This window comes from Esox lucius, chromosome 9 (assembly GCF_011004845.1).
Source record: "Esox lucius isolate fEsoLuc1 chromosome 9, fEsoLuc1.pri, whole genome shotgun sequence".
NCBI lineage: Eukaryota > Metazoa > Chordata > Actinopteri > Esociformes > Esocidae > Esox > Esox lucius.
Window position 1 is genome coordinate 2,735,855 of NC_047577.1, and position 23,711 is coordinate 2,759,565.

The following is a 23,711-nucleotide window of genomic DNA, read 5'->3' on the forward strand; positions in this document are numbered from 1 at the left end:
CCAAATACAATTCTAAGGTATTTTATTTAATGGCGTGTCTCATGAATGACATAACATGTTAAATATGAAAAATTATTTTAACAGCAGCTCAACAAACCATGATGTACATTGTAGTTGGTGTCCGTCCTGAATAGTGTCTTATTCCCTACATCCAATGAAGTCCGGTCCATGTTTTTTTCCCTGCCTGGTAGTTAATTGAATGACCAGTTCTGAATAAGACCCTGAATGGATGGAGATGAGGAAAGCCAGAAGTGTTTCAGCCCTCCAGGACCAGAGTTGAATATCCCTGCACTACACATGGTGTAATACATCTAAATCAGAGCCTGGTATCATATTCTCCATTAAGTGGATTACTTCTGATCAAGACGCACCTGCAATTTAAACATTTTATCAGAACTAAAACACATAATGGAAACAATCATTTGGTTTTAACAGCAGGCCCACAAGGAAAAAGACATTTACAACAACACAGAATGATGAAAAATATTTTTTATTAATTTGTTTGTTCGTTAGTCTTCATTTTCTGTCAGAAATCAGAAGGACCCAGACAATGCATTGCAAGGAATCACAGTATAACTGGAGCAGTTAGTCCAGTTTAAAGGGACATTACACCACTTTTACACCTCATTCATCAATTCCAGCACATAACTTGGTGTGTGTTCCCAATGGCACCCCTTTAACTTGATAGCACACTTCTTGTGATCAGAGCCTTGTGCCCAGGTGCACTATTTAGGGAATAGGGGCCGTTTCCCACACTGACAGTGTTCACCCAGAGAGGACGAACAAACGGTTGAAATACCTTTAAGTGCAAATGTTTAAAGCAGAAAAAAAACAAATTTAATGTTCAATAGTGAAATTACTGGCAACCAACCTGGAGGCCCAATTTGAACAGAATACCAAATAAAGAATCTCTTCGCAAAAAAACTAAAAGGAAAATTTATCACAGAAGCATCATCCACCAAACTATCATTTACACAAGGACCAATCAAGGTGAAGCCCTTTTATGGTAAAAAAACTAAACAAAAATCTTAGTGTGCGTCCTGAGTGGCAACCTATGTTTCACTGCTATGGACTACAGCCTTAGGGCTCACACACAGAACCCTGAACAAACTAGTGCACTGGAAAGGGACTGACATTTAGGACGCACACCTCGTTACTTCCTGAAAATGAAAACAGCAGGATATCATCGTGTTTAACTTCCATCCAATCGCAGTAAGTAGAACATGTTTCCTTATTATCTGTAATCATTTGAAACCAAAAGTTCGTAAATATATATAAAATGAACTCTTAAAATCAATCCATAGACAAGGTCCTTGTGAAAAGAAGGCATTTGCATTCCCTCAGAACAACCCAAGACCTCTGTTGGACTAGTTCCTCAACAACATGGAAACCAGACCAGGGTCCAGTCTTCAACCGGCCATCTGCCTGAACTTTATCCATGAGATTTAATTCAATTTGATAGTTAAGACGTAGACTTCAGAAAAACTAGGCCTGGGGTGAACTCATTAAGTCGCGTACTATGAGGTTCCAACAGCAAATGCTTGGCTAGCACAAACCAACACAGACACACAGCTTCTTCCCTTCAATGTGAATGACTGTAGCCTCAGAGCCCCCTCCCTTATTAAATACACACCAGGCAGTTAAGACTTCAGAAGAGAGAAACTACCCTCTCAGTTAATAATAAAGAACCTATCTGCGCCCCACCATCCCCACAGGGCACTGCCGCCACCCAGAACAGGGGGGGCGTTTGGGGGGGGGCGTAAGCATTAAGACATCAGGTGTTGGCGTCCGTGGAGGTCCATCCGGAGTCCCGACGAGCCGCCGTGTGGCTGGAGAATCCAGAGTGAGCCGTGCACGCACACACACTTTAACTCAGCCACACCTTTTGGACACATCAGGTGGGGTCAGGGGGCGTGTCCCCAAGGGGCACCCTATTGCCTGACCTTTAACAGAAACGCTGTGGATCAGCGTGAGTGCCGCTCTAATGAGGTGCATTATGCTGGGTTTATGGCGTTGTCTCACGTCAGATAGCAAAGCGGGTCAGCACCGACGCGTCCGATGACCAGCCGGCGCCCACGGGATAAGCTTGGCTACAGAATGACAAAACGACGAGGGAATGGCGTCGCAACTAAAACAGCCGGGCACAACGGCGACGTTCTGTAGAGTCACGGAGAAAGGTTTCCAGTATTCCCAGACCACAGTCCGGCTGACGAATCAGAATCGACGCTTTCAAGGGAAGACTTCCGCATTCGGCGAGACGGAAAAACGTCTCCCCGTTGTCCCGGGAAACGGCTCCACGTTCGTCGCCATCTGACGTGAGACAACAGAAGACGGAGAGGCGCCGGGAGACCTTCGCGGCTCAGGTGTGCACTAGCTGATGTTCTGACCAGTCTTCCTGGGACTCGGACACCCTGTTCCCTGGGGGGCGCACTGGTTCCGAGCAGAAGGGCACTTGGCCAGGGAAAGGGGTGCCCCCCCCCACCCCCCTCACGGCACTTGGGTATCAGGGTGCAAGACCTGCTGCACCACCAGGTCGATGTTGATGATGGGGTTGAAGTAGAGAGCCCAGTAGAACAGGCAGTTACACACAAACTGGGGGGTCACCGGCCAGAACAGAGCGAAGGCGAAGCCCTGGGAGAACATCCTCCAGAAGTGACCCCACATCTTCTGAGGAAGGCTCCTGTGGGAGACGGGAGAGAGAAGCGGATTCTTGTTGACAACACTGGTGGAAACGAAAGGACGGTGAATGTTGAGGGCACTGAGGCGTCCGCCAAAGTCTAGGTTTGAACCTTGACCGTGCAACTTGGGTGTCAATGTGAGGAGACAAGGTGATGGACAGGCAGGCAGTACCTGATCGCCGCTCTGCTGTACAGCCTCCACAGGGCACAGCCCTCCAGGACAGACAGCAGAACTGCATTGACAATGATGAACCGCGATGTCCAGTAGTGAACAGACAGCCAATCCCACGCAAACTCCGCAATCAGCTGGTACGGAAGGAGGAGGTACTTCACCAAGAACTCCGCCCACTGGTGCCAGGTGGGATGTACCTGGGGAACAGACAGAGGGCGGGGCTGTGTGAGTAAAGGGGAAGGATAAAACAAAGTCCCCAAACCGACCAATCACGTCCACCGGTACCTGGTTGTTGGGCAGGAGGCCGTCTTCCATTGGCTGGCTGGCGGGTGAGAAGGGGGGGCAGCAGGTGTGCAGGAAGGGGAGGAAGGTTTCGGAGTAGTCAAACAGGTACAGGTACAGCATGGTGAGGCGAGGGGAACTCTTCAGAGAGTAGAGCAGGAACAGAGATTTACCCGCATTCACCGCCTGTGGGGGCGGGAGGTGGGGATGGGGGAGGAGTCAGACCACAGAGTGATACTACATAGACCCTGGTCAAATGTAGTGCACTACACGTGTAGACCCTGGTCAAATGTAGTGCACTACACCTGTAGACCCTGGTCAAATGTAGTGCACTACACCTGTAGACCCTGGTCAAATGTAGTGCACTACACCTGTAGACCCTGGTCAAATGTAGTGCACTACACCTGTAGACCCTGGTCAAATGCAGTGCACTACACCTGTAGACCCTGGTCAAATGCAGTGCACTACACCTGTAGACCCTGGTCAAATGCAGTGCACTACACCTGTAGACCCTGGTCAAATGCAGTGCACTACACCTGTAGACCCTGGTCAAATGCAGTGCACTACACCTGTAGACCCTGGTCAAATGTAGTGCACTACACGTGTAGACCCTGGTCAAATGTAGTGCACTACACGTGTAGACCCTGGTCAAATGTAGTGCACTACACGTGTAGACCCTGGTCAAATGTAGTGCACTACACGTGTAGACCCTGGTCAAATGTAGTGCACTACACGTGTAGACCCTGGTCAAATGTAGTGCACTACACGTGTAGACCCTGGTCAAATGTAGTGCACTACACGTGTAGACCCTGGTCAAATGTAGTGCACTACACGTGTAGACCCTGGTCAAATGTAGTGCACTACACGTGTAGACCCTGGTCAAATGTAGTGCACTACACGTGTAGACCCTGGTCAAATGTAGTGCACTACACGTGTAGACCCTGGTCAAATGTAGTGCACTACACGTGTAGACCCTGGTCAAATGTAGTGCACTACACGTGTAGACCCTGGTCAAATGTAGTGCACTAGCTGGGGAAGAGGGTGCCAGTTGGCATCCAGACCTTGTACTCCCAGAGGTTCTGAGGCGGTTTGACGCCAAGCTCTTTGACCCGGTCCAGTTCGGCGAGAATCGCTCTCCTGTGGGTGAGGTTCTCTATGTTGTACGGATGACGTGTCAGCTCCTCATCCCCCAGCATCAACAGCAACCTGACAGACGGACAGAGAGAAATACAGAGAGAGAGAGAGAAATACAGAGAGAGAGAGAGAAATACAGAGAGAGAGAGAGAAATACAGAGAGAGAGAGAGAAATACAGAGAGAGAGAGAGAAATACAGAGAGAGCACAGAAGCCGTGACAATCAGGCAGAGACGGGAAAATAAAGAAGGATGGCGTGTCCATAGAGGAAGAGATTGTACCTCCCATTGACGTTCTCTTGTAGGAAGGGATCCTTGTAGAGGGAGGCCCAGGCACCGAGGTTCTCCAGCCAAAACAGAACTTCCTCCGGGGTCCATTTTGACACTGGTTTACTGACCAGAAGGTCATGGACTCCATCCCCACTTGACCAGTGATACACCAAAAGAACCACCTGTAAGGAGACAGACAGGTTGGAGACCGACAGACAGACAGACATGTTAGAGACCGACAGACAGACAGACAGGTTGGAGACAGACAGACAGGTTGGAGACCGACAGACAGACAGACAGGTTGGAGACCGACAGACAGACAGACAGGTTGGAGACCGACAGACAGACAGACAGGTTGGAGACCGACAGACAGACAGGTTGAAGGACAACCATTGGTGTTTTAATAGATTTGCCCTGCAATGACATTTATTAAAAAACGGCTTCATCCTACATGAAAATAAAGGAGACGTTTTCCCTATAGAGCAGTGGGCAGGATTTCCATGCTGCAGCAGTACATGAATGGGAGACAGAAAACACTTCACATGTAAATGTTTGCATCAAAAACAAATGATGAATTCCATGGTCAATGTGAGGTTGGGTTGGGGTCCTGTAGAAGTTGAATTCTACGGTCAGTGTGAGGTTGGGTTGGGGTTCTGTAGTAGTTGAATTCTACGGTCAGTGTGAGGTTGGGTTGGGGTCCTGTAGTAGTTGAATTCTACGGTCAATGTGCGGTTGGGTTGGGTGGGGATCCTGTAGAAGTTGAATTCTACAGTCAATGTGAGGTTGGGTTGGGGTCCTGTAGAAGTTGAATTCTACGGTCAATGTGAGGTTGGGTTGGGGTTCTGTGGTAGTTGAATTCTACGGTCAATGTGAGGTTGGGTTGAGGTTCTGTAGTAGTTGAATTCTACGGTCAATGTGAGGTTGGGTTGGGGTTCTGTAGTAGTTGAATTCTACGGTCAATGTGCGGTTGGGTTGGGATCCTGTAGTAGTTGAATTCTACGGTCAATGTGCGGTTGGGTTGGGATCCTGTAGTAGTTGAATTCTACGGTCAATATGCGGTTGGGTTGGGATCCTGTAGTAGTTGAATTCTACGGTCAATGTGCGGTTGGGTTGGGTGGGGATCCTGTAGTAGTTGAATTCTACGGTCAATGTGCGGTTGGGTTGGGTGGGAATCCTGTAGTAGTTGAATTATACGGTCAATGTGCGGTTGGGTTGGGTGGGGATCCTGTAGTAGTTGCGAAACATTCTGAATTAACCAACTGACAGAAGCACACAGACAGACACTCTTACCGCAACACATGTCAGAGCTGTGAGGACTCCAGAGAAGAAGCCTCCTGCCCCCCTGCGAGGGCTATTTCTGGTGGGTCCCCGGGCAATCTGCTCATCTCCATACCTAGAGAGAGACAGGAGCACAGAGACAGGTGACAGACAGGAGCACAGAGACAGGAGCACAGAGACAGGAGCACAGAGACAGGAGCACAGAGACAGGTGACAGACAGGAGCACAGAGACAGGTGACAGACAGGAGCACAGAGACAGGAGCACAGAGACAGGAGCACAGAGACAGGAGCACAGAGACAGGAGCACAGAGACAGGAGCACAGAGACAGGAGCACAGAGACAGGAGCACAAATGCACACAGAGACCTGTCAACCTAGAAATGCGTTTAACGGTCAGTGATCCCTATATGGCCAGAATTTCACCTAAATAAGAAGTGCATTACGATGGTAAAGACCTAGTCGGCATCATACCTCTGAAAGGCCAGCAGGCACTGGGAGGTTTTGGGGTTCCCATGGATCTCTGCTCTGCGCCTCTCCACAACGTCCTGAAACAGCCTCTCTACAGCGTCCCTGAGAGGGGAGAGGGAGGGAGTCACACACTGGGGACATGGAGGGTAGTAAAAATATCTTAAACCGTCGTGTTGTGTTACCATGAATACCTCAATACAACGTTGACTGTCTTCAGTACTTTATCAATATAAGGGCATTGTGGAAAAACAAACACAGTAGAATACGATCCTGCCAACAAGACCCAGAGCTGTAAACAGGTTTTACAAAAGACACCGCCATGTTGGCACTTCAATTCTCAAAATGTTGGTAATGTAACAATACATGAGTGCCTCCCAAAATATTTCATGAAATGACCTGCTGCATGCAAGCAAAAAAGCAAGTAGCAAAATAAGTCAGCAAGTGTACAAGTGCGGAGTAGGTAGAACTCTAAGGAGAAGTTTAGAATTAGGGTTAAGTTTAGGCATTAATGGTTAGGTTTAGGGATTAAGGGTTAGGTTTAGGCATTAAGGGTTACATTTAGGGATTAAGGGTTACATTTAGGGATTAAGGGTTACATTTAGGGATTATCAGAGAAGGGGGCACAGTTTGTGAGCGGCGGTACCAGTGAAGACCTCACCTCAGTAGGATGTTGACTTTGGGGAATCCCTCCCACTTCTCCCGGCACTCGGGACACTCAGTCTTCCTACTGGATTCCCACCACAGAGCCAGGCAGTGACGACAGAAACTATGACCACAGTTCAGCGTCGTCGGGTTGACCAGGATGTCGTAGCAACAGTGGCAGGCAAACTGGTCCTCGGAGATGAGGGGGCTGGCGGACGACCGGAGGCGTGGGGAGGAGGAAGAGTTGGAGGTTGGGGGAGGCGGGGAGGAGGAAGAGTTGGAGGTTGGGGGAGGCGGGGAGGAGGAAGAGTTGGAGGTTGGGGGAGGCGGGGAGGAGGAAGAGTTGGAGGTTGGGGGAGGCGGGCCGGAGGCTGACGGTGGAGGGTGGGAGGCCGCGGGAGGAGGCATCACGGTTTCGGAGAGAGCAGGGAGAAGGTGTGGGGCGGAGCTGTTGGCGTCATCGTCTGCCTTCATTGGCTGGGTGTCCTGCCAGATCATCTGGGGTCAGGGGGAAAAGTGGGAGAAAGAAAAAAAAGAGTGAGAGGTCCTGTGAGGGTCACATGTAGTTCAGTGACAAGACAACGAAAATACATTCACCCAAAATGTCTAAGAGGCTGAGAATGTTACAGGGTTAAAGAGAAAGAACGTGTATACTGCACATCCTAACCCTAACCATACTGCATATCCGCTGTGTATACTGCACATCCGCTGTGTATACTGCACATCCGCTGTGTATACTGCACATCCGCTGTGTATACTGCACATCCTAACCCTAACCATACTGCACATCCGCTGTGTATACTGCACATCCTAACCCTAACCATACTGCACATCCTAACCCTAACCATACTGCACATCCTAACCCTAACCATACTGCACATCCGCTGTGTATACTGCACATCCTAACCCTAACCATACTGCACATCCGCTGTGTATACTGCACATCCTAACCCTAACCATACTGCACATCCTAACCCTAACCATACTGCACATCCTAACCCTAACCATACTGCACATCCGCTGTGTATACTGCACATCCTAACCCTAACCATACTGCACATCCGCTGTGTATACTGCACATCCTAACCCTAACCATACTGCACATCCGCTGTGTATACTGCACATCCTAACCCTAACCATACTGCACATCCGCTGTGTATACTGCACATCCGCTGTGTATACTGCACATCCGCTGTGTATACTGCACATCCGCTGTGTATACTGCACAACCACTGTGTATACTGCACAACCACTGTGTATACTGCACAACCACTGTGTATACTGCACAACCACTGTGTATACTGCACATCCACTGTGTATACTGCACATCCACTGTGTATACTGCACATCCACTGTGTATACTGCACAACCACTGTGTATACTGCACAACCACTGTGTATACTGCACAACCACTGTGTATACTGCACAACCACTGTGTATACTGCACAACCACTGTGTATACTGCACAACCACTGTGTATACTGCACAACCACTGAGTCCATGTAGTTGGTATACTGGATGGACCTTGAACTTAACACCTATCTTAAGCTGGGTATCTGTAAAAGCTCACTGTGACGATTGCTGTAGAAAAAGGTTGTGTCTTACCAGTGCTGTGCTACAGGCTAGGCCTCATAGACCATAGAACCGCCAAGATGCTACAAAAGCACAGTGGACGTCTACAAACTGAAAGTCTGATTCATCCATCACTTCACCCTCTTATATGGGACTAAACGCGAAACCAAAAACAAAACTGGTGCTCTTCACAGGGCAGTGGAATTAAAACAGAAACAGCACTGACGCACTTTTACTGTTGTAGGGTAAAGAAAAGTTCTGACCAATGCCCTTTGTCAGCATTTTAGATCTGTCTTTCGAAACCTATTCGGACCCCTGGCCTGTACTTAAAACACAGTGTCTTTCTAAAAAAGCCAGATTGAAAACTACAGTAATAATGGGGGTCAAATGTTTCAACCTCTAAAAACTACATACATATTTATTTAATTGTATCTGAATGTGACTAACCTGGAGAGGTAAATGGCAATTCGAATGGCGCACTATATGGCGCTGCTGTGCAATTTGCGGTCTTCAATAAGTTATTACCCTAATCTATCCGTCTGATTTAGAGTTATTATAAGGTATGCTATTGTTAATACAGTCAGTTATAACGCTACCACGGCATGGACCCATTCATGTGTCTTTCTAACTTCAGTTTTAATATCTGGACGTTGAGACAGCAATATAGTTTGGTTAGCTAAAAGACAGTTAGCAACCAGGAAGCAGAAATTCTCGCAGGTGCCCGCAAACACTAAACATATGCCTAAGACCCTGTGTGGAAGATAAACTAAACTGAAGACAAAAAAAGTATCTATAGTCGAACAAGGAAAGAGGTCAGAGGAATCTTTACAGATGGTATTAATAAGTATTATGGCTAGATTAACCAAATTACTGTACAGCAACTGGATTGGCTCGTCAGACGTTAAGAACAACGTTAAAAAGCTAACTAGTAAACTAGCTATACATGTACCAAACAACTGTCAGGTGTAGACACTGTCTTACCTCAGCAATAACGTCCGTGGCAACTATGCTGGAAGTTCACATCACCTTGGAATGGAGGATTTTCCGAAGTTTTATTTATGCTAGTTTTGCTGTAATAAAACCGCTCGACATTTTCTGATCAGCAACTCGTACTTGTGTCACGCGTTGATACAGTGGTCATCGGTGAGCTAAACAACGGTGTTCTTGCTCCTCATTTGTTGCGTTCCGTTTAACTATATTGTGATTGGTGGATTTCCACTGTGGTCATATTGAAACTATTATTTTGAAACGAAAAAATGTACATCTATTTCCAGGTCAAAGTTATTTTTCCCCCCCGGATGTAGCATCTGTCAACTCTGGTTGACTGACTGCTTGTTAAATTATTTTCTAGAAAACTTCTCCATTGTACCACGAAATAATTTAGTTGTCATAGTTTTCAGGGAAATAAAAGTGTTACGCTGTGCGAGTGTAACCTGCCACAACCTCTGTAACATGCTTTGTTAAGTTCAGTCAAACTGTAAGCTTTGGCGATTGGAATGCGAGGAATTTTCAGGAATTGTCATATGAAAGAAAGTAATGTCAAACTTTGTGCTTGGGGAAGCTGTAACATTGGGTATCCAAAACATTTTAAAGTGTCAGTTCTGGATTCGGCTTTGTTGAACACCAAATTCAGTCACAGATCAACACCTCCATTATTACAAGAAACATACGTTTGCAAAGGTACGTTTTTTTCTGTTTAATAATCAACAGCTTTATCCCAATACGATCTATATTTTATCTAGTTATGGCACTGCAGATTCAAACCCACGCTGCCGTATAATACAGTATGTGCACCTTTGCCTGCCCATGTAAGGGTATACATGACGCTCGGTGTTACCCCACTCTGAGAACACGGGTGGAGCTATTGGTCTAAGTTGCGAAGTTCCCAAGATTCATTGTTAATTGTACTGTTATAGATCAATTCAACCTATTAACAATTTGTATGTCAATCTATTCACAATTTCTCTAATTTCTAACTGTCCTGCGCTTCATTTAGCCCGTCGCTGACAGAAAGCCAAGCAAACCATGTGCTAACCCTACAATAGTAGGGGCCATGGCTGTAGCAACTTCTAAACAAGTGTGTTAACCCCCACTCCCTTAAAAGATGCAAAACTGATAAGACTCATACCTTCACGTATATACTGAGCATGTTTATGCATCTGTTTAACGTGCACTTCTGCTTGTACTATTCTTTGTTTGTAAAACAACCTTTGACTTAGAGTACATGACGATCCTGTTGAACTAGATAAAGCCGGTTTGACCCTGTTGCTGGGTAACATAGGTGTGAGGGAGTGAACGGTTGCCTGAACCAAGGTTATTATAGTTTTGCATTTTTTATTAGTTTTTATTTTTATTTCGTTTTGACTTTTTGTTTTCAAGTACAGTTTAGTTTTAATCAGTTTTTAAAGTGGGTTTGCTAGTTTATTTTTTATTTTTTGAAAATGCTTAGTTTTAGTTTAGTTTTTATTAGTTTTAGTGTTAGTTTTAGTCTTTTTTTGTAAATTGGGCTATTTGTCAGGGGCAAGATTCAAAAAGGTCAGAAAAAGTATTGTGTAATAATAACTCTATGTTGTTTACGGGCAAAGTGTTATGATAGGTATATTTGGAGCAAGGCACAGATTCACAGATGTTAGCACTCAAAACCTGTGATAACCATGAATCATCATACATTTATATGTCTAGCACTAGTTTTTTTATGACCTTTGCCAAGAGCATAAATAGATAGAACTCAAAATGCAGATGATGTTATTAGCCATCTGATCGCTATTTAGTAGATTTGCTTTAATGTTTTGAAAAAAGTATCTGAAAGGGATAGTTAAAATAATTCCTTCGTTAATAATGTTACACAGAACTTTATTATATTAAATATGGTTCACGCCTTCACAAAATATACACATGTAACACCCTAGAGCCCTACCAAATTCACACCCCATGGAAATTTCTTTAACGTTAACGTTACCTCTTACAAAATCCACACGCCGTAACAAAAATCGAACGTTACACATCTTCTAAACAGAATTCACACTCTATACAAATACCACAGCTGTACAATTCTCACACCCTATTCTAAATTTATACAATAGCCTTCTGCCTACTCATCTGGATTGAAGCAGCAAACATTCAGTGTAAAAGTAAAAAATGACATAACATGATTTAATATTTGAATCACAGCTTATAGTGTTTTGACATCGACAACCCAAGTGCATTTTACCTCAAACTTGGGACTAGTTAACTTTCTAAAGAAGGCGCAATCGCTTCTCGGGTAGACATTAACACACTGACAAAATTATATTCAGAATTTAAAATATTTTTATGGCACTTTTTAATGTGTGATTGTGTAAAGGTGTTCACGAGATACCAACCTTTCGCTAACTTGCTTCAACGTCGAACCCTCGTTCTCATGGAGACGCGGTGGGAGGGGAGGGGTGTGTATGTGAGTGACGGAGGGAGAGCAGGCAGCGAATACGTGTTTTAAATGGCGTTAAAAAAGGAAAGACATTGACAAAGACGAAATCTAAGAACATTTACTCTGTTATTTTATTTTAGTTGGTTTTGTCAACCACACATTACAGTTTTAGTTAGTTATCGTTTTTTGTAATGCCTCATTTTTATTTCAGTTAACGACAATGTTTTTTCCCCACCTAGTTTTCGTTTTTTCGTTCGTTTTCGTTAACGACTATAACCTTGGCTTGGAACTTGATCTAACCTCTCGCTGAGCTGAATAAGCATTGTTGCTTGGCAAAATGACACTTGTAACAGGGCACTCGAGCTAATTTTCTTTAAAATCCGTCAGAAGTCTATATGAGGATGTAAAGATTGAGTAGGGTATCAGCTCAGGGTGGCATTAAGTGTAAGGTGTAGTGAGGGGCAGGGAATTCAGCGCCAAGTGGACCCCCATCCAGTCCTAGAGATATTTTGATGATCAAAAGACACAGGATGCGTCCGTGCACGTGGAGTGTCATGGGAAAGGGTCTGAACTGTTATGTACATGAATGGCCAGAACCTGTATTGGCAGAGATGATGTGTTTCAGTAAACCAATTAGAAGAGAGTGTGGTTTTGTAACAATGTTAGTGTTATTTTACCAGTGATGTTTACCTCGTAACGGGTATATCTTCTTATGGATATAAATACAGGGACCAGCCTTGTACAGATCAGAGGTCATAAACCCACAATGCACTCTGGGTAACTTCTCCCATGGAGATGAGGCAGAGGTGACTGAAAGCGGTAAGTTTGGCCTTCATTTGATTCTCTGAAAAATTGTTTTTGTGGAAAGTGTGGAGGACTTGCTGTTCGCTAATGCAGTGACACTGTAAACTCTCTGAAAAAGCATCTATAATTTACTAATGGTTACATTGTTCTTATTCTGTTTGCTGTTACTGAACCCAAATCCGTAGATACAATGGATTCTACTGACATTTTCAGATAATAACTACCCACAAACACCAAAATGACAGATCCTAACAAGAGGTTTTTGAAGCTGGAAGTAGTAGACTGCCGGCAAACACACCTGAACCACATCATCAAAAAGGAGGAGGAAGAAGTGTATTATATAGTCAAAGTAGAGGAAGAACAGGAGGAAAAGGTCCATGGACTTAAAGAAGAAAAAGGAGTAGAAGAAGAAATGGTAAAAGAAGTAACAGTAAAAGTGAAAGATGAAAAAGTAGAATTTATTGAAGTAAAAGTTGAAGAGGAATTTAAAAAAGTAAAGAAAGAAATAAAAGTGGAAGACCAGGAGGAGGGAGGTTGTTTGGTCAACAAAGAAGACGACCAGGTAGAAGGTGGTGGTTTGTTCGACAAAGAAGAAGACCAGGAAGAAGGTGGTGGTTTGGTCAACAAAGAAGAAGACCAGGAAGAAGGTGGTGGTTTGGTCAACAAAGAAGAAGACCAGGAGGAGGGTGGTTGTTTGGTCAACAAAGAAGAAGACCAGGAGGAGGGTGGTTGTTTAGTCAATAAAGAACAGGCTATCAGGGATTTTACTCATCCTGGTAAGTTCAAGAACATCCTAAATGAACCCCATATACAATTTCGACAAAGACAAAACAGTAGACTTTTTATTGCCAGAAATTGCATATTTCTAGAGTCCTAAGGTATACCCTATATATAGGTATACTCTTTCTACAGAGCCCCAAGGTATACCCTATTCCTACAGAGCCCTAAAGTATACCCTATTCCTACAGAGCCCCAAGGTATACCCAATTCCTACAGAGCCCCAAGGTATACCCAATTCCTACAGAGCCCCAAGGTATACCCAATTCCTACAGAGCCCCAAGGTATACCCAATTCCTACAGAGCCCCAAGGTATACCCTATTCCTACAGAGCCCTAAGGTATACCCTAAGGTTGCAGAGCCTTAAGTGATTTGGTTAATAGATCAGGTTTTGAATTTGTCTCTTAGATTTACCCAGGGTTCCCAAGGTGGGCGGGGAAATTAGCCTGTACCATCCATGTTGGGGGATTAGTGATCGCATATGGTTTCCTTGCCCCATCGCGCTTTAGCGACACTTTGTGGCGTGGGGCGTCTGTGAGCTCAATCAAGCTGAAATCCAGAGAATGAGTGCCATCTGGCGCATAAGGATTCCAGTCTTGACTGCTTGGTTGAGCGAGCAGCATGTTAACAACCAGAACGGCATAGGATGTGCTTAGGGAGATGCATCTCAAATAAGGTGCACGTTGCATGAATTGTTGGAATGGTTATTTCTTCAGATTTGACCAAATATTATTTATTTTGTTCCCACAGACGGAAATAGCGACCAGCTGCTTGTCACCAGGAAGAGCTCATCTGCATCAGAAAAACCTCGAAAACAGAAAAAAAACAAAAAGGCACAACAGCCCCAGGGGTCTCCGTCCACTGTTCTGTACTGCCATGACTGCGGGAAGAGTTTCGACAGCCGCACCAAGCTGAACTCTCACAGGAAAATACAACAGTGCCGAATTACATACGATGCCACAGAGCGCCCATCTTATGTCTGTCCTGACTGCGGCAAGACCTTCGGCGGTCGTCGCAACCTCAGCAAGCACCGCATGATTCACACCACAGAGAAACCACACCACTGCTCCGACTGCGATCGGAGCTTCCTCAGACTCCAGCACCTCAAGGACCACCAGAGAACCCACAGCGGAGAGAAACCTCACTACTGCTCCGTGTGCGGGAAGGGCTTCACCAAGAGACGTCTGCTCAGGACGCACCAGCGGCTACATGACGTCGAGGGTGCGGATGTTGAATTTGGGATAGATGCGGAGACTGCAGGGGAGGTGTTGACGCCGTTGGGGCGGAAGAGAGCTCTAAGAGTCCTGGCTGGCGTAGACTACTATTACTGCACAGAGTGTGGGAAGAACTACTCCAGTTCAAGCTATCTGAAGGTGCGTAAAGATATCTTACTAGCGCACGTAATTATCCCAAACGTTTCTAGATCTGTCACACTGATATGCAGTTGCTAGACAACCTGTAGGTGCCGCCAAACAGCCACGTGATATTAGACAACACTGGGCTGCAGCTACCCAAATGTGTTGTTGCAGGTGGCGTTTAAATGCGATAAAACAGTAGGCGTCTGTGACAGTAGCATGAGGTGTCACGTTGGTTCTGTTCATTACTGTCTGTTAGTGCAGGCAAGTCAGTTGAGAACAATTTCTAATTTTTGAGGATGACCTGGCTTTCACATGCAAGACCAAATAATTCAAATAAATAGATTGAGACACATGTACAGATATAAATGGGGTATTCAGCAGGTTAAAGAATGTCTGATATCAGCTCTTATTTTATTTTTGATGGTGTGAAGTGAGAGAAGCAAAAATATGACACCAACTATACCAAGCACTTACCGCAGGCATTTTGTTAATAAGGTTCATTAAGTAGCCTAAACTAGAAAGTTGTCCGTTTTTACGAGGGAATTGTAAATGGGACAATTAGATTACTCCAATAATCGTAGTAGTTGTTTAAAAGGTATTGGACATAAATGTTACTTTTTTAAAAAATTTTATTGAACTAATCTCCCAGGTCAACAATCCACAAGACGTGTCCATAGACTTCCTGTTACATGAAGTTACAACCAGCCGTCCTATTTCTCTGACAGGTGCATCAGCAGGCTCACAAAGGGAACAAACCGCATCAGTGTGCAGAGTGTAAAAAATCATTTGGGACGTCAAACGCTCTGAAGGTTCACCTGCAGACTCACTCCGGGGAGAAACCCTACGACTGCTCCAGGTGCGGGAAGAAGTTCTCTGACCTGCGCAGTCAGCAGGCCCACCAGAGCACCCACACCGGAGAGAAACCGTACGTCTGCCACATCTGTGGGAAAGGCTTTGTTTGGCAGGTGAGCCTTCAGCGCCACCTGGGTTCACACAGTAGCAGTGGAGTAGCGATCGTAGAGTAATGTATTTAAAATCCAGTGGGTTTTCACTCCAAACCACAGGAGGGTGGATCTACGGGAACAGGATTGAAATTAAAACCCACATTTCTCATGTGTTTTGTTTTATTTGTATTTATGTCCCAAGTTGGATTTCTATTACGCTTGGAGGTTTTATTTTATTTATTATTTTACAGTATTTCAGTGTTACCAATGTCGTTTATACAGAGCTTAAACAACAGAGGACACAAATTGGAGCCCTTGGATAAAACTTTACATACATCGGTTACAGCCTCTGTCCTCTCACGAAGATAGTCCCGAAAACCACAAACGTGTGTTAACAGTGGCCTGATGATAGCCGTTTCCTAGTTAAAAGGAAATGATCAACTGTGTCTAAGGTCTTTGACAGGTCAGTAAACAGGGCAACACAGTTCAGCTTATCATCTAAGGGCCTGGTAATATCAGTTACAGTGCTGGTGCAATCAAGTGCTGTATCCTGGTCTGAACCTTGATTGGTGCATATTCAAAATACAGTTATCAGTCGGAAAAGATGGTAGCTTTGTATTCACCCATAATTCCACAGTCTTTTGCTAGACGGAATCATTTAGATTGGCTGATTAAAGCCGGGGTTGTTGGAGTGTCCGCCCTTATGAACTGGCAGAACATGAGCAGCTTTCCATACTTTTGGAATAACTTTGGAGATTAGAGTCAAATTGAAAATATAGGCCACTGACCAGCAATGAATGGTGCTTCACATGCAAGTAAACCTGACTCACCCCAGTGGATTTCTTTGTAACAATAGCAACGCATGGCTTTTCTGCTAACCGGTGAAAAAACAGTTGACATCGTTTTCCGAGAGCCTGTACGATTTCAAGAACTCCACCTTGCTCTGTCCCACCGGGAGAACAGATGATTTTTCAAATCTATTGCCAGCTAAAATGAACTGTTGATTAAATGTATCAATAATAGTATCTTTGTGAGGCATTTCCTATATATTATTGAAATTATCCAGACTAATGAATACATCATTGGTCTTTGATGTAGGAATATTTGGACAAATATTATAAAGTCAAATGATGACATACTGGACATTTTTTATGAATGTACATATATATATTCAGTATGTACATGTTTCTATGCACATAGTTTGTAATGGACCACCATGTATTTTTAAATAGATATTTTCTCAGTGTTCTTGGTATAATTATGCTACTGATGATGACTGAATATCTTTAAACAACCAAATGTAATACCTGGGCCTGTGATGTTCACGTAACTCCTAAAGGTTGCTTGATATAAAATGAGTGGTTATTACAGGATAAAATGTAAAGATGGCTGCTCCACTCTTACTTGTCTGCTGTTGCTAATTTCAAAACATGTTGACCCAATGGGTAGAAAAACTGTTTCCCCAACATTATCGTCCAGGCTGTATGAAATCATTGGATAATGTTGCTTGCTGATGTTATATGTTGGTTAGTTCTGTTCCTTTCGCATGCAGCTTTTTGGGTGAATACCCATGAACAGCTGAACAGAGCTGAACTTTGCTAGTGTGTATTTTCATTTACAGTGTAATTCATTCTGCCTCGTGACTTTTTTTTTAAAATCCAACCGTAAAGGAATTACTGTATTATTTCCTGTCTGTTGTTATTTGAGTGTTTAATAAAGATTTGTAACCGGAATGTGAAATATGAGTCCTTATTAATGTTTAGATTTCTTTTCTTCATATATTAACGAAATGTTATGTATAATGTATGCACTCAATACTGTTGCTCTGATGAAGAGTAAAGCTGAAATAACATAAATGTAAACGCAAATAAATACCGGTTTTGATACTTTCGTAGTATTACGTTGGTTACTTTTATTCTGGAATTTCGTAATGGTAAAGTACCTGCGTGAAGTTGGATCCCAACCCGGCAAAATAGGCCTAATCGTTTGATCTCTTTTTGTGTTGGTTTGTGCCGTTAAAATTTTCGTTTGTGCTGCTAACGTTTTCTTGATAGTAAAGTCATTCTGAGGTCACTCAGCCTTATAAGTTGGTGTATTAATTCTGAAATGTCTTGCCCCGGAAGTACTTTTACTGTTCCCTGGTTCCAGATAAGATTGAGCAAAAAAAAAAATGGAGAACAACAAGTATACCACGGAAGCCCAGTTTTTGACCCAAAAACTGAAATGTGGGGAGTTTAAAATAGTTAAAAACATGGCACGAGTTAAGTCAGACGTATGGGATGATTTCGGAGTTATCGTTGACGCTGAGAAACAACATGTGGATGGATTCGTAGCGTGCAAAATGTGCAAGCGCGTTTTCACCTATCAGAGTAAACGAACAGGCACTTCCAGCTTGAAAAAACACATTGAGAGATGCCCGGTAAGACGGCAATTGACCGCAGTATGACGGGATGTAATGTAAAACAGGGATCTTAAAAGGCCATGGTTAGGTACGGGGTCGACCGAGTTGCATGTCAATTCCATTCTGTTAGGTTTCGGAGTGTAAGTCATTCCTAATGGCGGTTTGAAGCAGGGTTCGCTCGATAGATTTATCTTTATGAAGACCAGGTAAATGAGCTCTGATGTGTGTATGGTGGACACAGGACTGCAGTATTTCTTAATGTGCTTATGGACATGTTAACGATCTGTGGCTTATTGTGAAACGGAATTCTTCACCATTCCAAATGTCTGCCATTTGGAATGGTGAAAACATGTTCATGCCCAACGAACATTCTATCCAATCTGGGTCATACTAGTACAAGTATCCTTCAGTATTTTACTACATTTTGTGGTACTGTACTTGTTCAGTGACAAAGTTTAATCTAATCAGTAGATGCTATAAAGGGATCAGTAGAACTCAACCCAAACTTAACTCATTAATTTTCTAATTGAAACGACTAAGTCCAGTTTTGGGGGACTTAACCTCCCTCAAGTGGAAGTGTCAGCAAGCACTTCAAAAGCTCAATTCATGTTTGGTTTATTCTCTTAGACGTCGACGTTGCGATTTAGCCTTCAAATGTGCGGCCGGTAACGCTGGAATTCCCACTCAGCAGATGACACACACACCAAAGGCTCGAGACTAGTTCTGTAGCAGTACCATTCCGTAACTTTTTTTTTTTAGCTGTCCAACATTTTATTTTCAGAACTTCAATGAAGGAAAGCCGATAAAAAGACACCCGAACCCCACAGAAGCAGGGGGCGTGACCGTGTCACCCTGCAGGGAACCTCCAAATAAAAGGTAACCAAACTATTTAATTAGTCCAGCAAGAACCTCGGTTTGACTGACAGTCTGCAAATGAAACATTTTGGTTGACTTGGCACACATACTGTAGCTGTGAACAAACAATATATCATTCTTTAATGTCTTTGTTTTTCTCTTATAGGCAAATGTTTGATCCACCCCGAGGTGCTACGGCCAATCTAGCCCAACACAGGTCAGAGGTTACTGGACCACAATGCACTGCAAGCGACTCCTCCCATGGAGATGACACAGACGGGACTGAAATTAGTAAGTTACGCCTTTTTGTTCCTTTCTTTGAGGAATTCCTCAGGCGCAAAGTGTGGAGGAACTCTCTGTTTGGCTGACGGTTATATGTTTCTGATTCTGTTTCCCAACACGGAACCCAAACCAACAGACACAACGGATTCCACCTACAGTTACAGGCTATTGCCACCCACAAACACCAACTACAGAGACCCCAACTACAGATACAGGCTGTTGAAGGTGGAAATAGTAGACTGCTGGCAAACGCCACACCTTAACATCATCATCAAAGAGGAGGAGGAGGAGGAGGAGGAGGAGGAAGAGTGTTCTTTCATCGTCAAAGTAGGGGAGGAGGAAAAGGAGGAAAACATAGATGCAGTAAAAGAAGAGGAAGAGGAAGAAGACGACGACCAGGAGGAGGAGGGTGGTGTTGTGGTGAAAGAAGAAGAAGAGGAAGAAGCCATTGGGGATTTGACTCGTCCCGGTAAAGTACAGATAATTTATACATCCCAATTTGTCCCTGTATCCCTGCAGTGTACCTTGGTCAGAAGTGTGGTTGTAAAGGTTAAAGGGTGCCAGTTGGGATTCATCCAATATTACATCTGTTGATGGTTTCTTCGGGGTTATACTCTTTACTTCGTTCCCACAGATCTGTTGATGGTTTCTTCTGGGTTATACTCTTTACTTTGTTCCCACAGATCTGTTGATGGTTTCTTTGGGGTTATACTTTTCACTTCGTTCCCACAGATGGAACTAGCAGTCGATGGACTGTCGCTGGCCGGAGGTGCTACGCATCGGAAGAGACACCCCCTCCTCAGAAGTCTCAGCACGCTGTTCTGTACTGCCCCGACTGCGGGAAGAGTTTCGTCAGCCTCGGCATGCTGAACTCGCACAGCCGAATCCACCGGCGCAGAGTCGCCAACGCCACCACGGACGAGCAGTCTCACGACTGCCCTGACTGCAGCAACACCGTGGCCGGCGACCTCAACAAGCAAGGCTCGATTGCCCAAACGGAGAGGACACACCACTGCTCTCAGTGTTGCCGGAGGTTCCTGCGACTCCAGCACCTCAAGGACCACGAGATGACTCACACCGGAGAAAAACCCTACACCTGCCCTGCCTGCGGGAAAGGCTTTGCCTGGCAAGTGAGCCTACGGAGGCACAAACGTGCACACTGCCTTAGTGGAGGTGGGATCATCGAAGTACATGTAGAATAATACTGTATTGTATTATATCTCATAGAATAATACTGTACTGTATTATATCTCATAGAATAATACTGTACAGTATTATATCCCATAGAACAATACTGTACTGTATTATATCCCATAGAATAATGCTGTATTCCATCCGGCCCCGTGGTAGCTAATAAAATAGTTTTGAGGGGAAGTAATACAGAACTCATCAGCCCACTCATATACACCTGAATCTGAATATAAATTATTTTGACATTATTTTAATGGACATTCTGTATAAATGTTTTAATAATTGGCCTTCTGGCCTGCAGATCATTTATGATTAACAAATTACAAAACAAATGTGTCCTATTTAATTTCAAAATCCTGATGTGGCTCCTAAGCCAAAAGGTTTGCCCTCCCCTGCCTTAGACAAGTACTCTACTGTGCTGTCCTGCAGACAGATATTGCACATTATTTTATCTCACATAATAATGCTGTATTGAATTAGTTGGTTTTCACTCCAACCCTGATCTATCTGAGGACATCGAAGACTTACCCGGTTTGGAATTGGAATCACCTATTTTCCGCAAAGTATCTTTAAAAATAACCAGAATTGGGTGTAAATGCGCTGCTGGTCGTAGATCACACAGTGATTGAGTACACTGTAGTGTCAGACTTCAAGAAAGTCAGGTTAGTTTCAACTGTGGTTGAAGCAAAGGCCTACAAGAGGGTGCCTGGAGGAAAAGGTTGGAGTAAAAAGGGGATTTCTCCAGGAACAGGGTTTGTAGTTAAATGGGTTTTTCTCTTTTGTTTGCCAAACGTTCTGCCACTGATCCTGGCCCCTTTTATGGAAGTAAAGTTATGAGGTCAAATAAGATCAAAATATGATCACGTACTTAGACAGAATAGGTGACTTGTAATTATATATACAGTATATATGTGATGTTTATATAAACAACAGGATCCATGTATTTTAAAATCCATATTTCCCCAGTGTTCATTGTGTAGTTGTGCTACTGGGGACTGCTGAATATCTTTTAAAAACAAAATGCATTGACTAGAAACCTTGATTTTGGGTTGGATCTGAAATTAATGGCTGAGATACAAAATTATGAAAATAAAAGGGGATGTCACACTCCACTCTGATTTCTCTGATTTATTTCAAATCAGGTATTTTTTCCTTTCGTCCCGGATATATTCAAGCAGCTTTTTCATTTGCAACACATTTCGCTCAACACGTGCTGGGATCTGTCTTCCTGTGTAGCACAGCGGTCTACATCTGATCTGTGCGTCTATATCTGACCGCGTGGAATCAGTGTCTAAATAGTCTGTAGATTCAGTGTTTGACTGCAGAGTTTAACAGTTACTATGAGATTTGTTCCTGAGGCAGGTCAGTTTCTCCGGAATGTGAACTATTTTGTCTGTTAATGGTCTAATGACTTATGAATCCTCTCCCATGGGTCTGAAACTGTCAGTTCGTATTGTATCCCTGGCTTTGTAGAAGGTTTGCATGCATGCTTTCTTGTATGTGACAATTTGCAATTTTTTCGACTCATGTTTGATGTTTGTTAAACCAATAAACAACGGTCAAGTCACTAGTTGCATTAGGTCAGTCTATAAAGAATATGAACCAAACAGCTGGGAGCACAGTGTTTCCAGTTCCACGGAGCTGCCAGTTTCCACAGTATTTTTAATTATGTTGTCTTGTTGTTGAGCGGGAAGCGACTCACCTGTCTTTGTCCAATGCAGACTGTTGTTCCTTTGGAAATCAACATAGTCACAATAAATATACTGTGGCTTTAGATATTTTTGTTAGGCAGAGATCTGGCATTAGAGGCGGTGTCAAGCCATAACAGTATCTGGGTTTTTATAAAGTTATTCAGCAATCTTTTTTTTTTTTTGCTTTTCTTTTTCAACATTTACAAAGTGATTGTGTTGATCAAAACATCTGAAGTAAAGCCAGAAAAAAAAAACATGGAATAAAAATGCATACAAATTACATTAGTTGGCACATTAGTTAGGCATTTACCTAACCAGGTAAATTGAGAACAAATTCTTAACTGCAACAACGACCTGGGGGGAGGCAGAGACATTCGGGATAACTGTCCTCCTCAGGGACAGAATGACATGGCTTTAACCTTGGCTTTAGAACCAGGAACATTTCGGACACTAGTCAGATGCCATAACCACTGGATCACCTTGCCACCTAATATATTTGCCCCAAATAGTTGCAAAAACCAACAATGATAGAATGCTAAACATTTACTGTTTGCCAAGTTCTAATAATTCTATAGTGCCTTATGAAATTATTCACCCCTTTTGTATTTTTCCTATTTTCTTACAACCTGGAGTTAAAATAGATTTTTGGGGGGTTTGTATCATTTGATTTACACAACATGCCTACCACTTTGAAGATGCTAAATATGTTTGTTGTGAAACAAACAGGAAATAAGACAAAAAACAGAACTTGAGCATGCATAACTATTCGCCAACCCCCCAAAGTCAATACTTTGTAGAGCAAACATTTCCAGTAATTAGAGCTGCAAGGCACATTTAGCCACTGGGATTTTCCCCCATTCTTAAAGGCAAAACTGCTCCAGCTCCTTCAGGTTGAATGGGTTCTGCTGGTGTACAGCAATCTTCAAGTCATACAACAGATTCTTAATTGGATTGAGGTCTGGGCTTACACTAGGCTATTCCAAGACAAATGTTTTCCCTTAAACCACCCAAGTGTTGCTTTAGCAGTATTCTCAGGGCCATTGCTCTGCAGGAGGTTAACCTCTGTCCCCGTCTCAAATCTCTGGAAGACTGAAACAGGGTTCTCTCAAGAATTCCCCTGTATTTTGCGCCATCCATCATTCCCTCAATTCTGACCAGTTTCCTAGTCCCTGCCAAAGAAAAACATCCCCCACAGCCGCCGACACCTTTCTGCACTGGGGATTGTGTTTTTGGGGTGATGAGAGGTGTTGGGTTTGCACCAGTGTTCTCCTTGATTGCCAAAAAGCTCGATTTTAGTCTCATATGAACAGAGTACCTTCTATATGTTTAGGAAGTCTCCCACATGCCTGTTCGCGAACACCAAACGTTTTTGCTTATTTTTGCCTTCAAGCAATGGCTTGTTTCTGGCCACTTCCGTAAAGCTCTGTGGAGCATACGGCTTAACGTGGTCCTGTGGACAGATACTCAAATCTACAGTGTGGAGCTTTGCAGCTCTTTCAGGGTTATCT

The 23,711-nt window shown here is 43.8% G+C and overlaps 3 protein-coding genes across 7 annotated transcripts; 2 read left to right on the forward strand and 1 right to left on the reverse strand.

Moving 5' to 3' along the window:
- Positions 1 to 474: 474 nt before the first annotated feature.
- Positions 475 to 12,045, reverse strand: LOC105030244 (bifunctional apoptosis regulator). Of its 3 annotated transcripts, none has more exons than XM_029122114.2 (9): positions 11,857 to 12,045; positions 6,939 to 7,420; positions 6,284 to 6,382; positions 5,825 to 5,927; positions 4,547 to 4,716; positions 4,194 to 4,338; positions 3,136 to 3,318; positions 2,851 to 3,047; positions 475 to 2,680 (listed from the first exon to the last, which is right to left on the reverse strand). In XM_029122114.2, exons 2-9 carry the CDS (start codon positions 7,418 to 7,420, stop codon positions 2,488 to 2,490), a joined length of 1,572 nt encoding a protein of 523 aa, XP_028977947.2. In that variant the 5' UTR covers positions 11,857 to 12,045; the 3' UTR covers positions 475 to 2,487. The 3 variants fall into 3 exon arrangements, with proteins under 3 accessions (XP_028977947.2, XP_028977946.2, XP_028977948.2); XM_029122113.2 differs by lacking the exon at positions 11,857 to 12,045 and adding an exon at positions 9,476 to 9,627; XM_029122115.2 differs by lacking the exon at positions 11,857 to 12,045 and adding an exon at positions 8,942 to 9,417.
- On the forward strand, positions 9,770 to 17,516 carry LOC105030245 (zinc finger and SCAN domain-containing protein 2). 2 transcript variants are annotated; one of them, XM_020045058.3, is made up of 5 exons: positions 9,770 to 10,174; positions 12,629 to 12,719; positions 12,890 to 13,480; positions 14,232 to 14,854; positions 15,565 to 17,516. In XM_020045058.3, the coding sequence occupies exons 3-5, from the start codon at positions 12,943 to 12,945 to the stop codon at positions 15,862 to 15,864; spliced, it is 1,461 nt and encodes a 486-aa protein (XP_019900617.3). In that variant the 5' UTR covers positions 9,770 to 10,174; positions 12,629 to 12,719; positions 12,890 to 12,942; the 3' UTR covers positions 15,865 to 17,516. The 2 variants fall into 2 exon arrangements, with proteins under 2 accessions (XP_019900617.3, XP_012987758.3); XM_013132304.4 differs by having other exon boundaries at positions 12,918 to 13,480.
- Positions 17,517 to 17,919: 403 nt separating this feature from the next.
- LOC105030255 (zinc finger and BTB domain-containing protein 14) lies at positions 17,920 to 22,079 on the forward strand. 2 transcript variants are annotated; one of them, XM_013132331.4, is made up of 5 exons: positions 17,920 to 18,202; positions 18,966 to 19,060; positions 19,206 to 19,330; positions 19,443 to 19,790; positions 20,054 to 22,079. In XM_013132331.4, exons 1-5 carry the CDS (start codon positions 17,954 to 17,956, stop codon positions 20,521 to 20,523), a joined length of 1,287 nt encoding a protein of 428 aa, XP_012987785.2. In that variant the 5' UTR covers positions 17,920 to 17,953; the 3' UTR covers positions 20,524 to 22,079. The 2 variants fall into 2 exon arrangements, with proteins under 2 accessions (XP_012987785.2, XP_012987786.2); XM_013132332.4 differs by having other exon boundaries at positions 17,924 to 18,202; positions 19,458 to 19,790.
- Positions 22,080 to 23,711: the final 1,632 nt, after the last annotated feature.